Source organism: Bombus flavifrons, chromosome 13, assembly GCF_040668555.2.
Source record: "Bombus flavifrons isolate JBK064 chromosome 13, iyBomFlav1_principal, whole genome shotgun sequence".
NCBI lineage: Eukaryota > Metazoa > Arthropoda > Insecta > Hymenoptera > Apidae > Bombus > Bombus flavifrons.
Genome location: NC_138454.1, coordinates 9,868,281 through 9,885,649, shown reverse-complemented (window position 1 = coordinate 9,885,649; position 17,369 = coordinate 9,868,281). Strand labels below are relative to the sequence as shown.

Below are 17,369 nucleotides of genomic sequence, written 5' to 3'. Positions count from 1 at the left end.
AGAATTTCAGCTTTTATCCAGGTAAATCGTGTTCTTGATGAACTTTGCCTGCTGCGTTCTTTTATAGTTCCTATGTTTACAGAAATTGCTATGATACTGTTGTACGTTGAATTTTTATTGAACGAATTCAATAAATAAATTACAATTAATAGATAGAAAGGTACAATGAAATCAATAAACAACAACAATGTCACGTATGATTCGAGAATTACCAGACGATATAAATACTGAATTCCCGAAAATGTTAATTCTTCTTGATTATGTCATAAACTTGGTCTAACAACAAACTCTAACACCTCTATTTCGAAAATACCAAACAACGATATCTCTATGAAAATATACGATCGATGAAATTTCATTCGGTTATCCTTTCGCGCTAGGCCAGCCAGTATTAACATAAATTTCCATTGTCACGCGTTATTTACGACTCGATGCCGCTTCTGGCGTTCACGATTTATCCCCGTATCGAGCGAGCCGTTTAATAAATTTCGCTGCGCCGCTCGAACGGGTGCTTGTTCGCCTAAACGCAGCGCGATATCGCCGGAAAGGGAATCGAAACTGTTCTCTTTGATAACGTACTATCTATTTACGGTGGATCCGAGCGACAAAAGGACCATTTTTGCGATATAATTCGCGCAGGAAGTCTGCCTCAGACGCGAATTCCGCCACAATCCACTTTCCAAGCGAAATTTCGCCAGGATGATGATTAACCGTCGACTAATTGACGCGTTATGGAGCAACAGGGAAATTAACCTCTGTTGCGAAATTATAATTTCCAGATCAATTTCGGTATACACCATCCGTTTGTTTGACTTTCAGTTTACGCTCGGAAAATTATTAAAAAGGGAAAATTGCCTTCACGGATTGTGTGCGTTTTAGATTACCTTCTTTTTCTTCTTATTTTATAGGGGAGGAACGAAAGAACGAAACTTTTCTTTGCATGTTCGTGTTATGTATAGAAGTGAGACACTTCAGACGACTTAGTAGTTAAGTTATTGATATCGTTACGAAGAAATATATAACTACAGGTAAATCGATAATCACAGGTTCAGTATAAATTATTATTCCAGGTATAGAAAAAGTAGTATACATAACGGAAATATTTCGAATAATCATAATTAATTTATCCACTTTATTCCTCTAACTTGTTCCTCGGTATCGTATGAATACAAAGATCTATCGTTTCATGCTTATCAACTAAAATGACTAAAAGGTTTCTAACAATAATTTCAACAACAGATTCGAAGAGCGCTTTCCAACAGCACGATCATCTCCAATATTCAATAAGCCCGTTAGCCGTGACAGAAATTCTTCTCCGAAAATATGATTGGCGTACTTTTCGGTCGCATAAAAAAGAGGCACCCGCGTGCTCTGCATAAATTCGACGTCGCCGTCGCCAGGATTCTCCCGATTATTTTTGTCCCGGGGAGCTAATAGAACGCGAATAAAGTTTCTCGTGAAAGTCCCTGGAACAAAATTTCATTTCACAGTCCGTCGTCCAACTCCGGCAAATATTATCGTAAATTTTCAAGCCCCTCGCCGACCTCCATATGTATCACCTGCGCGATTCTCCGTCTTTTTCTCTTCGTCTTCGTCCTTCGTCTCTTTCGCCTACACAACGTGAGAATATTTCTCACCCGTGGACCGATAAATCAATCTAGCCCATTCGACACGTTGGTCATCAATAACTATGGTGCTTAGACTTTTTCTTCGAGGCTTCGACAACGGAATATCGAAAGCATGTTCTGCAAAAGAACAATGCGCTCACTAACTCACCGCTGTACTCTTTTTTTCTTTACCTTCCTTTGTGATTTTTCTTCGTTTCCTTCGTTTCGCTCCATGACAAAAATCATATTCTCTCTTCCTATTATTTACAATAAGAAAACTCGGTACGCCGTACGTTATTGATCGATACATACGATGATTTTTTTTTTTATTTAATATTTCACATCCACAATTTGTCCAATTTGGACATTTGGTAGAATTTTTTGGCTGTTTGATTATCATGTGGGTGGCTACCCCCAGCGGGGTACGATCTTCGTGTTTGTTAGGTTATATCCTTTATGAACATACGATGACTGAACTTGTTAAAATCGCGCTATGTAATTTGTAGAATCAAAAATGGCTCGTTTATTTAAAATGCAAAATGTTTAATTTGAGAAAACTTTACGGGAATCTGTATGCTTATAAATATTAAAATAACGAGTAGTACGAGTAGAAACCTATTTCGCTTATTTTTCATTTCTCTTTTCTTTACAGATATTTTTTAGGTTGTAATAACATCGTGAAAGTGTCGTTGCGTAGTATCGAACGGCCATGTACAAAGATACGCGCAACACCGTAAAACTCGCGAACCACCGCCATTTAATGACCCGGAACAACGTTGCAGCCGGTTGCAGAGGCTCGTTTATTTTCCACGACCGAGGGGAACGAAGGAGCTTGGGACGGGAAATCGGCGGCGTTTCCGGTTCTCGTTTTTATGCGGACAGTCGAAGGAGAAGCTGCTTACGGAAATCGAGTCGCGAGATTTACGTTTGGAAACGTAATTATTCGAGGGTTGTTCCGCGTTTATTCCGTATTCTGATTTTTACTACATCAGCATAGCAAATTTTTCACGCTGAAATTACAGTGCACGAGAGATTGGGTAAGTTCTGCAACTTTTTTCCCTTTCTCATTTTCTTCTTTCTTCTTCCGTAAATATTATTCCGTAAATCTATATGAAAGTGTATCAACTAGCTAAAAAATCTTAGATTCACCGGTAATTTCTTTCCTAAAATGCTCGCATCTAAATAAACGAGTTCTGTCGATAGAATTTCGTCGTAGTTCGGGCAGCAACTAAAATTTCGTTTCAATAAGTAGAATTCCACTATAGGTTAATTTTCCATCGACAGAACTCTTTTGTGAAATAAATCACTCGGAGGAAATCAATAATTCATAGACTTCTTCTCGAAAGCAACGAAAATAGCGCACTATCCAAAGCATACAGATTTGAATTCCTCTTAATAAAGCTCGAACAAATTCAATCCGTATAAGCACACGTGCAACATCGAGAGCAAAGCGACCACGAGGTAACGTTGTTAGCGCAACGAAGGAAGCGAAGAGCTTCTCCCAAGCGAACCGTCCGAATTGTCGCTAATCGGATACACTTTCAGGAGGAGAGTCGGCCGATATCGAGCCATTCGCCTCCCTCGCAGCTACCTCCCACGGGAAAGTACGTCAATTTCCGCTCGCGATGGCGATTCGTCGAAATCCCACACGGCGATGCTTAGAAACTGCTGCTCCAGCCGATGCCCGGAAATTTATCCTCTACCTTCGTTCTTTCCTCTTCGTTTACCTTTCTTTCTCCTATTCTCCACTTTCACGTACCGTTTCGCGAGTCTCTAGATATTATAGATATTTTCAGATACAACACGACCAGCTTCTCCCAGTCGATGAGACTGTTCTCGAGACAGGAGGAAGATAGAGGAAGTATCGAGAAGAGAGGTTTCTGATCGTTGAAATTGAGATAGTACTTTCAACACTAACGTTATCGTAAATTATTTCTTTCGATAATTCGGTCATTTCTTTCTTCAAGTAATTTCATTCCGCATTAAGACTTGCAGTTTCGTTCGAAGAATTCAAATATTATTTCTTTATCGTCGTTATCGCATCTTCGTTGTAAATATACGAAAGCTATAAAACTAAAAATATTCCAACATTATCTATCTAATACCATAAAATGATAGAAATACAATAATCCTTGCTAATCATATAACAACTAAACTTTCATCTGCTCTACTTTTGTCTGCTCTTTTAAATCCAATTAATCAATTCCGCAGAATTTTTCTCGTCTCAAATAACATTATATCGACAATAATCTCGCCTCAACTACTCAAACCAGTCAAAAACATCGACCGGTTGCTGTAAGCGTATTAAAAGATACCTTCGCTAGATAAAGCTCGAATTAACAAGTCGGAAGGATGAGCGTCTTCGCGGTGATCGTCTGAAGGTTTCATTAAAATCGGTGAGTCACAATTCTCGCCGCTTAAAAGTTCGCCTCGCGAAGCGTAGACGATAATTGCAATCGTGCGATGGTTCGTTCCGATTGGGAAAGTAGATAGGGATCAGAGCTGTAGCTCGCGAGCTGCAGGCTATTACGCCGTAATTCCGTTTAAGATGGCGCCACGGAGATACGATATATCCAGGCCAGACGAAACGAAAGCGCGACCGGGCGACAATTTTGCTCCGAGAAATCGAAGGAAATTCGATGACGAGCAACGCGCGAGGATTACGAGGGATTAATCGACGACGACGACGACGACTACGACGCGACGACACCGGGACGCGATTATGCAACTCAAAGAAGTTGGACCTCTTCGTCTCGACAGCCGCGCGAAGAACTCATCTCGAACGATCCTTTGTACGGGAAAACTAAATTCTGCGGCCAACAGGGAAATTCTCTTTTTTCTTCGCGAAGCTGTAATGATTCGTTGATAGATCTCTGTCTTGATGTTTTTGTGGCTTGCAACAGGGTTCATTGGTATATTCATCTTGTAGTTAAGGTTTTAAGTTTTTCGTAGCGATGAGATTTATTCCTTTTTCCATAGTGGTTCTATGGTAGCTCTTGTTTCCATAGTGGTTCTATGGTAACAGATTTAGAATTATGAAACGGAATATTACAGGTCCTGGGACACTTACTGATCTCATATAAAATGTAGTAATTGGTAGAAAGTTTAGTTATTCATTGTTCTACGATATCAAGGAATTACTTTTTATGTCCTGTTACGTTTTTATATGCCGAGTATATCTGCGGTGTATGTATTTTATGAATTTAGAGATTTAGTGTTTAGTATTTTAGTAGTTGAACCGCGTGTTCCATGAATTTCGAAATTTAATTTAGTTTTTACGTTGAAAATGGTTCTCGTATTTGTTGTGAATCGCGTTGTTTCCTGATTAATCTTTTTAGTTACGGTTTTATACGTTAAACCTTTGTGAATACGCTTGTATCATGATTTTTCGGGATTTACTGTATTGAAGAGATTTTTTTATCCGTCTCCCGTGTACAGTATTTAATTTATAAATTTAGTTATATTTCCGAGCAAAATGCTGTTATATGTAGAAATTGAAAAAAAAAAAAAAGAAAAACGTTTTTTCTGTCTGATTTAAAAAGTGTATTCTTTAATTATATTTCGGTGTGTTGACTTTTAGATCCACGTAAGACATTTTTCTTTTAGTTAAACATATGATTTCTTTGTTATATTTGTTTCTTGTGCCCTTTGTTACACTTTGTTACACTGTGTTCTTCTTGGTTGCGTTTGAAAATAATTTGGAACAATTATTCTTGTTTTCATACGAAAGTTAAGTAGATATTGTCGTTTACTAATTAGTGTAATCGGGTTATACCACCAGTGAAATAAAACAAGGGATTAATTAAAATCATGAATAGTTAATAAAACGAGGACACGTCTCGAAGTACAGTCACTTTCCTGGCACGATCTTCTCATTAGCTCTACTTTATACAATTCCGTATTCATTAATTTTTGACATGAAAAATTTGTTTCGTTAGCGACTGTCTAATGAAAAATACGAATAAAAGATTTCCCAGCGAAATGTCAGTTTATTTTCATAATTCAACAAAAGAATTTACCTTTTTACATGGGCAATATACATAAAAACGCGTATCGTTAAAAATTCATAAAAAGCTTTCTGCCCTCCAACTACAATAAATTTTATCCTGAAACGCCAATTCGTTCAAAAAGTTTACACTATTTGAAAACTTAACTTTGCGTAACCACAATATGCTCACACCTCTCCTCCCTCCCCCGAACTCTTTAATTATGTATCTACTGTACCAAATCTCCCTTACCAATCCATTCCAAATCAATTAGCCAAAACTATTATAAAACATTCGAACCATAGCGTGTCAGTCGAACCATTCACCGCGAAACTTCATCGAATTTTGTCTCTCGCAAATCCATTCTCTCCTCTAATTGCTTCGCTTTCCAATACAAAATACAAGCACGGTTAACAAACGTTAACTTGGAGAATTGTGAATTTCACGATTGACTTGCCGGTGATCGTGATATGCTGTCTGTACGACTGAAAGGGTTTGCTGCGTGTGTGGGGGACAGCTACGAGGCCGGAACACGGTCGAACGTAATTTGCAAACTTCGAGACACTCCGATTCCGATTTCGATTGAGATTCTAAAGCCGGCGGGCACAAACACTCAAGAGGAACCACATGAGCGCGCATCCCATGTGTACCGTTCGTACCGTGGCTCTCGTTCGACCCAGTTTACGATGTCTCCGCGCTAAGAAGATAATTCCGGGCCGGAGCAAGCACGGAACGAACCTCTGAAACGGTAATCACGATCGTAGCGAATCAAGGTCGAGTGGGACTCCGTAGGGAACACGCGTTTACCGTAATTATACAGAGCTGTAGGAGCCTGGAAACGAGGGAAACTTTATGCGCTGGGATTTTCGGAAGTTCGGTGAAATTTTTGTCATCAGGTGGTCGCTTCAGATACGATTCTCGGTGCTTGGGGAGAAATTTTAGTTTTTTTTTGTTCTTTGGAATCTGTGTTAATTTTTTAAGCAATTTGTTCAACTTTCCTACGAAGATATATGGAAAGAATGGAAAAATTATCGAATAAAAGTATTTTTTGACTATGGTATATTGTGATAAATTTGATTGATATTTCTGTTGATCGTTCGAGCATATCAATTTTTGCGTGGAAACACGCGAAGACAGGATACAAAATATATTTATTAAAAATACTTTTTTTTATAAATAGTATTAAACATCAAAGATTATGACAAACGAGGTACGTATAAATCTTTAAAAATGAAATTGAGAAACGTATCTAAGGTAATTCACAATTTGAATTTTCACTGAAACATTTATAATACAACATGAACCAGCTGAAAGACCTACATTATATCAATTTTGCAAATCGATAAAGCGCTGTTTTCGATTTCCATTAACGTATTTCATGCTCAAATGGTTTTTAAAATTCCCGAAACGCCTATGTTCACCGAAAAATAAATGGAAAACAACAAACGGTTCACGGGTGCACCGTTGTTTCGTTTCAAAGAATTCATCTGCAAATTAAGAATACCATCGACTTCCGACTATAAAGTGCATGCACGCGTTCCTCGTCGTCTATGATTAAGAGCAATTCATGGAATTCGGGCGATTCGCTTGATTCCAACTAATTACTGGCTGAAATTCCATCGGCTGCGTATCCTCTGTTCCATGAGAATGTTTTTCATGGGTCTCGACGCGTTTTATAGCGAACCACGCGCGCGCTTGGTACTTTCGGTTCGATTTTAATCATATTAAATTCGAAGCTACCGGGAGCTCTTTCAGCTGCCATTAATATTGACAAAGAGTCCCGGAATTTCATATTACACGTTCCTGTTTCCATGAGTGTGCATTCATTCTCCCGTGAATATCGTTGTCGTTGCTATAAAATTGAACACTGCCGTGCGATATACGTCTATTGTGCATACATCGCTTAATGTTCATTAGCTGAGTGCATTAGAGCTACTAGGCTTAGAGCGTTCAATGCCTTTTTTGTCTCAGGACAAGAATTTGCCGGAAGAAATGCCAATGGAAATGTCTATGGAAACTAGCTATGGTTGAATCGATGATGAAATGTTTCATGTATATCCATATCGAAGATTTTACGATTTTTTACTTATTATCATACTATTTTAAATATTCTATCTTGTAAATAGTTTATACCATACAATATTCATTATATAATAATAATAACATGGGAAAATGGAGAAATGAAGATCCATTTCTTCTTAGTAATACTTATGCCAATTTCTTATCAACTATGAAATTTTCTCACCCCTTTTTCTCTTCGTACTCAATTATTCTCCGTTTAATTCAAATTCAAAGCTCAGAAATGTCTTTATCACTCCAAATCTAATATACGAGACATTCTTTACGTAGCTATTGCTATTAATATTTTCAAATTACAAATTAATTACAAATTAATCCGAACGAAAAATTCAATTATAGATGCCGAAAATTTTCAGATCAATAATCAACATCTCCTAAACGATATAATATCAAAAATGTTATTTTACCATTGAGGAAAAAGGTATTTCTATCGATACAGAAAATTACCGGATTACTAGCGGGTGACCAATACACAGGGACGAGCAACACGAAAGACAATGCCAAACCCGATGCCACGTTGGACCCCTTTCCTTTATGGTTCACCTTGCCCTTTGCCGCTTTTGTCGAGCGTACACGCTTCCGCGAGCAAGAAAGTGATTTTCTGCCGCGATAAACGTGATTTCTAAGACACGCTGCCTTTACCGTGCAATCAGAGGATCGGTTGAACGACCGACAGACGCCTTTTGATGTCGAATCACTGCCAACGTCCCTTCTACTGGCTCATCTTTCCGCCACTCTCGAGTGGATTTCACGCGACGAACCGCTCTTTGCATCTGCCTATTGCGTTCACGCGCCATCCTTCTTTCTAAGACCTTCGATTTCTTTGTAAATCGTAGCTATCTCGTGTTGTAGTTATATTTGAATAAAGAAAGTAGAGTTTCTCGTATTAGCGGATAATTGTGAGTTGCCTGATTCCTATTAATAAACGAGAATATGTAACATTATAATATCTAGTTCATAATTATAACTAAAAATTTAAAAAACTTTTTTTTTGGAAGAATCTTATATTTTATCAGTTATAATTTATGTCGCAATGGGGTATAATTATCATTTAAAGTTCGAACAACCATTTTCCATTAACAACGTTTAAATTAATTATAATTAAACGTACACTATCAATTAATCAGAGCAGCTGTAAAAATTTTCCAACAGAAGCGTTGAATTTCTTTTAAACTTTATAGTAAACCTTAACACCTAGAAGTAATTGATAATCCTCTGAGGGTCTTGAGTCGTCGCTGTTAATACGAAATACATTTGTACCAAACAAGCCCGAAAAATGATTTTCATCCCTTTAACGTACAATAACATACACTAGGGAAAATAGTCTCAGCTTGTGCTCTCTCGCCGCTATCATAGGGGACTTTTAATAAAGGTACTTCAACGTTTTTACGTTGGTACATTCACGGCGTATAAACTGACCTCTTCTTTGCACTCGTGTCTGGTGTTTAAAGAGATACCTCTGCGCTTCTGGCAGTATTTTTCTACTTTGCATTTTTAGCCAGCATTGTGTCTGAACAAACGAAACGAGCGACGAGCCTTTTGCGAATTTTTTGAAAACTCCAACCTTTGTGAATAAGTTGAAAATCAAATAAAAATACAAGATAATGTGTCAGATCATTTTTACGGTTGTTTCAGAGAACGATAGAAAATAAACTAGAGCAATATCTTATTATCCTCATTATCCTCTGCAGAATCTACAGGACTAGCCTTATTATTAAAGAATTATTAAAGAAATTAAAGTATCCGCATGAAATAAAGTTTGTACAGCGCAACCACCGTTCGCCCTGCAGCAAAGATTCACCAAGGCAAATACGTGTCGTCACTGTACAAATCTTTACAATCGAAAACGACGAAGACGAAGAAAGAAAAAAAAAGATGATGAAAATACCTCGGTTGAGCGACGCTGGAGCACCTGCCCTACGAGGAACTCGACGATAACCACTCGGGTTACGCGGGTGAAGAAACTCGAGGTCTGTGTAACGTCCGATGAAATATCGTAAATCACGGAACTCGTTGTGTCTGCGAAGTTTTCATAGACGGCCGATTCGACCAGCCCTCTCCGGTAACACCCAACCACCCCCAGGTTTCACCTCTTTCCGCGTCTCATTCTCATTACGAAGTTCCCGGTCATCAAATTTTATTAGCCCCGCTTCAAGGGTTCGCCTTACTTCTAACTCAATATCGTAGATTTGTAGTCTCGGTTTAACTACCCTCGTTTCTTTCACCTTTCTCTCTTATGCTCGCGCATATACGTTCTCCCTTCGCTTCTTCTCCGTCCTTCTTTTCGCTTGTACTTTCTCGGGCGCCTCAGTGAGAAGGCCAAGATGTAAGCACGGCGAGCTCGAGCTCCAGCGATTTTGAAAGCAGCAATAATTTCGTGCTCCACGGCCGAGAACTAATTTCCACCGGGTCTGAAGGCGGCTCTGGTGGACGGGGGATCAAGCCAGATGAAGAAGGGTGGACTCACCAACGCCTCCTTTCGTCCTTCACCTCTGATTCTCTCCTCTACTTTCTTTTCCTCTTTCGTCTTCTTCTTTTTGCTTTCTTGTAAGTAGTTCGTTTTCTCTCGCGCCCTTTTACCGCCCGACAATGGCCAACCAGCTCCACCTGCTGTACCAGGTCGCGAACCGTCGCACCCACTACGGTTAGGACGAAGCTGCCTGATACCGCGGAAAAGCGCTACAGCGAATGCGACGGCCAAGTCGTGGCATTTCCGTTCGTCGAATTAACCGACGACCCTTGATCTTGAATGAGAAATTTTGCCATTCACTGATCTATCTTGTAATTTATTTACAATAAGCACAATTGGGGAAGTAGAATCTATAGGCAGAGATCTCTTACATTTTTAGTTCATCTGCTGATCTATCAATGTTCAAAAGAACTTCTCTTTGTTAGTCTGGCTTACAATTTGGAAAATAATTGAAAATGTCAGTTTTCCATTAGCACATAACTATTTCTAAAAGTCAACTTAATCGCATCATAATAATGTAATGCACGCTGCTATGATCCTTATAAAGAACAAAGTTAGTGCAAATCGATTTATACATAATTTTTAATTAAAGTATGTGCTTACGAAAATAGATAAATCTTCGAATACCTATGAAATATTTGCATCATTTACAGGTTATAGGTATAGGAACATTTAATGGCAATTCGATAAATGACGTAAATGTAATTTTTGTTATTTATTTTCACAAAGTACTATTCCACCTAATATCCACTGCTATCGTCATAGATACTACTACTGGCGGTGTTTCTACAAACTCCTGTTAGCGTCACGGCTGGCTGATTATGCTAACCAACTCTACTATTAGTAGCGTCCGTCCCTGTGTGCCAGTGTAAACGATAGCTGACTGATACGGCCAGTTTCTACTGCGTTGGTAATCGCCCGCAATATTAACATTCTGTTTGTCTAGGACATCGTATTACTACATTCTTGATAATTATACGCTCAAGTTGCTTATATCGCATTCTTATTATGAAGCTTAGAATAATATTATTCCTTTTCTATCCAATACTGCAATAAAAATAAAATTAGTCGTTCAATTAACATTAATGCGACGCTTCTTCAAGATAATTTATCCATACATAATACAAATACACGATTAACAAAAACATTGGAAACAAAATAACAATATGCAATATCGCTAAAAAGTTTGAAATATAAGTTTTACAAAATTAAAGAGAGTTTTAACGAATCAATTCGAAGAAAAGAACAATTCCAATAATATTTCCAACCATTCCATCACGTGTATTATTAATTCTCCATTGAAAGCTAAGTGTCTTATAACACGTGCAAACAACAGAAACCATTTCGTACATTTCTCCATCGACCTTATAGTTTTCCAATAATTACACTTAGCAATAGATGGAGGAAGAAACGTGACAACAAATGTCGAACGACGTTATTAAAGAATTTTTCGCAACGACTATAATCCCTAATCTGTCTCTGAACTGATCTAATTCCTTGAATCCAGTTATCGGAGTCACTGTACCGAGCCGGACAAATTGAAGCTCGTGAATGACGTATAAAAATTAATGAGGGTGCAGTTAGAGGTCGCGTAACATCGCTCGACGATCAGGCAGATCAACGTAATCCTCTTATGTCGCTGGATCTTCAGATCCACGTTGACCGGACTCATCCAAGAGAGCCGCTATTCCCTAAGCCTTTAAACCTATCTCAGACGAACCAATATCGGACCAATTTCAAGAAAACGGTGTCACGATATACATATATCTATGTATACATATATACAGACGCGTAGGCAAGCTTCTGAACTATATCAGTAAACGGAATGATAGATAGATGGAAAAGATACTTTCGCAGGAAGATTTCGTTTTCTTTTCGTTTCTTTGACATCATAACTGAGGTCATTTGTATAATTGAACAAATATTACGAGCGAGGTTTCACTAGCTACAAATTATAAATTATCAACTTATTAAATATATCTCGTAGAACAAGCTCGATTAAGAATGGATGAAATTTTAACTTTTTAAACATATGACAATTTAGTATATTTTTATAAAAATATATTATATTTTGTAAAAAGATTTAGTATATTCTTTTGTTATCTCCGCTATGTTGTTTCAGCTAAGTGAAATGTGAAATATATGCAAACTTACCTTTTGCTGTTGCGCCTGTGTCGGTTCTGTGGCGAGCAGTTGCTTCAAGGCCGGATGTCCGTGTCCATTCGGTGTCGACGTTGCACCTGGTGTGCTGGGCGTACTGGGATTGCTCCCTGGAGTGTTTGGTGTATGCGGGCCCGTAGTTGGACTGCTAGGACTCACGCTTTCATTCACCTTGCTACCGGCATGATGATTCTCCGTATGCCTCCTCAGACTCCTCGCGTCGCAATACGACTTGCCACATCCTTCCGCCTTGCATTCGTATGGCTTCTTGTTTCGATGCGTTAGCATGTGTCCGTTCCTGGAAAATAATACAGGATAAGAATTATTTTAAGTTAAGTTATTATTATACAGGTTAAGTTATTTTAAGTTCGAACAATTCTTATAGTAAATTTTGCTAAATTTTTAGCGAAATTCTTTGAGACCGTTTTTCAATATGATAATACGTATCAAGAAGTATCTCCGTCCTAATTAACAATACCAAAAATACGTAACTGAACACAGTAGTAAGAGATTTATACACAGTCGGTGATATTATCCATAAACCCACATTCTACAAGAAACATGGGATTCCTGTCACGTTCCACCGAGATCAGACCAACACTCTGCCAAAGCATTCATAATCCACCACCGATATACAAGAAATATCCAAGAGAACTCGATCATCCGGCGCCCCAATCATGCGTGGAAAATTATGTCAGTCCAATTAAGTCCTTATCTATATGGAGGATCACTGAACTCCGGAAATCCTGTACGAGTTACACGGCGATCTTGGCATCGAGTTATCTGCGAGACAGATCTAAGCTTACCTCCGACGTGACAATCTTACGACCGTTTCTCTCTGCTAAAGACCGATGTCTCCAGGCTATTTATCTGATAACCATAGCGTGCAACGCCATCGATGATGCTAAACGTACCGAATGGGCAATGCCATGAAATCTTTCAACGAATATACCGACTGACTATTATCGTGTTAATAACATTCGAATATATAATACAGGACGAAAGGCCAATCGTAGTACAATCGGACAGAGGGTGGTTCTATGTGAAAGAATAAGTCGAAGATGTGGAATAAAATTTGTTCATACGACGCCTCGTTTCTGAAAAAATGGACTTTGAAAATTTGTAGTATACCTTAATGTATATAATTATATATCTGACGTGATATATACACGCGCATGGTAAATTTTCAAATTTATTTTTCTCGCAAATGAAGCATCTTACGAAAGAATTTTGCTCCATATTTTTGTATATCACACATGTATCTCAAAAACGTGAAATTTTTGGGAGAACAATCTCTTCAACCAGAAACTACCTGAAGAGTAAACAAATTTTGCTACTTTATTCATCAAACACTTCAACACAATTAATACTTCATTAAACAAGTTTTAGTTGCTTACCAGTTTACCATTTTCAATCATCTTCATTTGTACTATAAACCATATCCCTATAACCTCTGTTACCCTAAAAAAAAAAAAAAAAAAACAAGAAGAGTGCGATAAAAGACGGAGAAAATGCAACAAGTTGGCCATGTGGCTGACGAATAAAGGGCATCTTTACTACCACCATGAATCGTCTGATACGTTCATCTCCCATGATAGTTGGCCCTATAATTGCATTAATCCAGCAACGAGGTACACGGTGGAAACGACATCGTTAAACGCCATTGTCTAGTCGTAACTATAATCTAGAGATTGGAGATTTAACGCGGATAAAACAGCCAGTAAGTACGAGGGTAAATCGTCGATCTGTATCACTGGTGGCGCTATGCTTACTCTCGTTGTCGCCATCGATACGAACCACTATGCTGGATCCGATTTCTCTGGACAAATATTTGCCTGGAATATCAATCGCGACGGCTGAGCCGAGAGGGAAACGACTCTAACGGAGTATTTTTCAGATTACTCGATTAATTTACACCGTCGCGTCGTTGCGTGGAAAACGTAAACGAAAACGATTTCGAAGTAAACGACAATCAGATATCTCGTCTCGCTAAGAGACTATTTTAGGAATTTATTTAACCGTTAATGTTGACTTTTAAAATCACGGACGAAGTGACATTTTCATTCGGCGGTGCTTTCTACGGTTCAATCTGTGAAAGTACCATCTTTCCTTTTTTGTCGTTTATGGAATCTTCTCGACGTTAAATATCAAAGGTTTTAATTAGTAAATTAGTAAAGGAGCACGGAGATGGGCAAAGTTCTTTAAAATATTGTTTGCTGTTTAAGGAGATCGTTGAGCTCGTTGAAAAAAATGTTACCTTTAACCTTTCGCCTACGCGTCAACCTTTAATTTTTTAAGAGTGAACCACTTGCTTCTTCTGTTAAGAGTAAAAGCAAGAATACTTACTTGGAGCTTTATAAATAAAAAGTAAAGCGCGCACCTCAATTAGGAATTGTATAGAAGTATGCAACGTGAGAAATATTTATATTATATTATTCTCGGTTCTCGTGGCAATTGGAAGGAACAACAAATTTTAAAAAGATTTTTCGTTTTGTATGAATCTTATTTTATAATCTTTCTTACTTTCCAATGCAACGCTTTTTTTTATCAGGTTCCACGTTTCATTTTCATAGCTATCAAATTTTTCTAATCATACGAAAATATTACCAGACGATATGAAACTTAATATACTTGGATTTAATTAATTAGTATACAAATGTTATAATAAATGCAATGGTACACAAATACTTTTTATAATCGCTATATATAACACACATCATACGATACACTCGTATACCAGGTATGTAAACATGAAACCGGAATTTTTGTATAGAAAATACCTGTTTATTGTATGAAAATGATTAAAAATATTTTATTCGAAGTATTGCCCATCGCTAGCTATACATTTTTCCCACCTGTCTGGCAATTGGTGGATGACACGCCAAAAAAACTGTCGCTCTTTTGAGGCAAACTGGTGAGTAAGCTGCGAGCGAAAGTATTTCCCAACTGAACGCTTCGATCGTTTCCTTGACCGGTTTTGCTGTATGTGATGGGGCATTATCACGAAGCAAAATTACTTTGTGTTGCCTTTTTTGATATTCTGGTCGTTTTTCACGCAAAGCTTGATTCAAATCGATCATTTGTTGTCGGTAGCGCTCAGTATTAACGGTTTCGCCAGGTTTTAACAGCTCGGTGGTCTTTTTCGGTGGTCTTCCACGTTCTTCGTTCCTCGCGTCAAAATTACCACTTCTGAATTTTTTAAACCACTCAAAGCACTGTGATTTACCAAGAGCATGCTCACCGTAAGCTTCGACAAGCATTCGATGCGATTCTGCAGCAGTTTTCTTCAAATGGTAACAGAAAATCAATGCTGTCCGCAAATCGTAGTTTCCAGGCACAAAATTTGACATGTTCAACGCTATTACAAACTATGCTGTTGTATGAAACTTGTATTGTTCTGAGTCGAAAATGTTTGTGAGACGTCAAGAAAGACTTTTGGCATCAATGACGCAGTTTAGTGATAACTACATTATCAGCTGGGGCCATCTATAGGAAAATTCCCGTTTCATATTTACAGACCTGGTATGTACAATTTTCCTATAGTAAGCGATCAAATACTTTTCTGAGTCACTGTGTATGTAACAGGAGGTTCATCGGACGAATCTATCCATTTCAATGTATTCCAACTAGCTATTCTCATGTCGCAACCCTTTCTCCCTTCTTGTGAAACTTTAATGAGCCCTGGAACATTGTCCACGTCTCGTATCTTTCGACACAGAGAGGATTCTCTTGTGGATCGCGCTAAGAAGTGGCCAGAGCATAGCACGGATGACATCGTTTCCAGTAAATTTTCCAACAGTCCACCGAGGCCATTCTCTCACTCTATTGGTGCAAGTTTTATAGTCCATCGATATACGAACGAGGTCTCTTAAATTCTATTGCAGGATGAACTTCCAACTGGGCAGGGTTTAATTTGTAAAAGCTAATTCGTTCAACTTAAACGTATTTCCTTTCTGATCCGCACACAGTTCACGCACACGCACAGACACATTGAATCCCGTGGGAATCTGCATCCATCCGGGAATCGATCGACCTATTCTTGCGACTATTCGTTGTTAAGTGGTGAAAGAGAAAAGCAAATAGCTATTTGCAAAGATATTGGAAGAGTAGGAGACGGGGTGAATAAACAGTGGAGTAATTTATTTCGTAATTTTCTCATTCGCTTTGATATATAGTGCGACGGAAAGTGTAATCTGAATAATTAGATTTTGTAATTTATGGAGTGATTAATTTTGTTTGATACTTCATTTGTCTGTGTAGATCAATTGTTAAAGTTGCAGCAAGATTTTGATTCACGTTTCAGATATACAACAAGTACGCTAAAACTTCAAAATATTAATAACATTAATCCACCTGAATTATAATTTAATTTTCAATAGATCTTGAATATACTCAACGAGTAGTATGCTTACTGAGAGTTTTTGATGTTTGTTAAAATTTTGTAAAAAGAAATGATAATTTTTCTTTGCGCATGCAAGTCATTCTCAGAGTTAATTTTTGCAGATAATTAATAGTTTAACAAATCGCTGATATTTGTTATGATTTACTACGTACATAATATGATTTTGCATCAAAAACCATTAGGAAGACCACGAACTAACATTGATTAATTTTTCGTTGATTCGAAATAAACTTAGGTTTGGCCGTGAAGAAGATAAGAGCGTGAAAGATGGAAGATGTACACTTCCATAATTTCTTTCGTTCTAGTTCCTTTTCCACGGCGAAACGTTTTTAGCTCGACGAGGGGAAAGGAAAATGTACGAACAAAGACCGTATTGAAGACGTCGAAGCAGGAAAGGAAAGCTTCGTTGTTGAAGGAGAAACAAAAGAACGAGAGTTCTGCGGATCCTTTTTTTCCTTTAATGACGATGTACCCTTTAAAGAACCACGTTGAAACTATATTTCTAAAGTAGAATCGATCGCCATATCAATTTTTAAGGCTAATGATGCCCCTGCATAATTAGCGTAAATCTTAAAAGCAAAATATTCGATTCCCTAAAATTGAAATAGAAAAGCGAACGTTCATCGTCTCTTTTATTTTAAGTTTAACGGTTTACATTCCACGTA

General features: G+C 37.9%; 1 protein-coding gene across 8 annotated transcripts in view; it reads right to left on the bottom strand.

Annotated features, from left to right (window-relative positions):
• Positions 1 to 17,369, bottom strand: part of LOC138186276 (zinc finger protein 541) — a 589,272-nt gene that overhangs the window by 117,145 nt on the left and 454,758 nt on the right. For all 8 annotated transcript variants that reach the window (XM_069125955.1, XM_069125954.1, XM_069125953.1 and 5 more), the window contains one exon: positions 12,297 to 12,600. In XM_069125955.1, the coding sequence (XP_068982056.1) occupies positions 12,297 to 12,600 (304 nt within the window). The remainder of the gene's footprint in view (positions 1 to 12,296; positions 12,601 to 17,369) is intronic.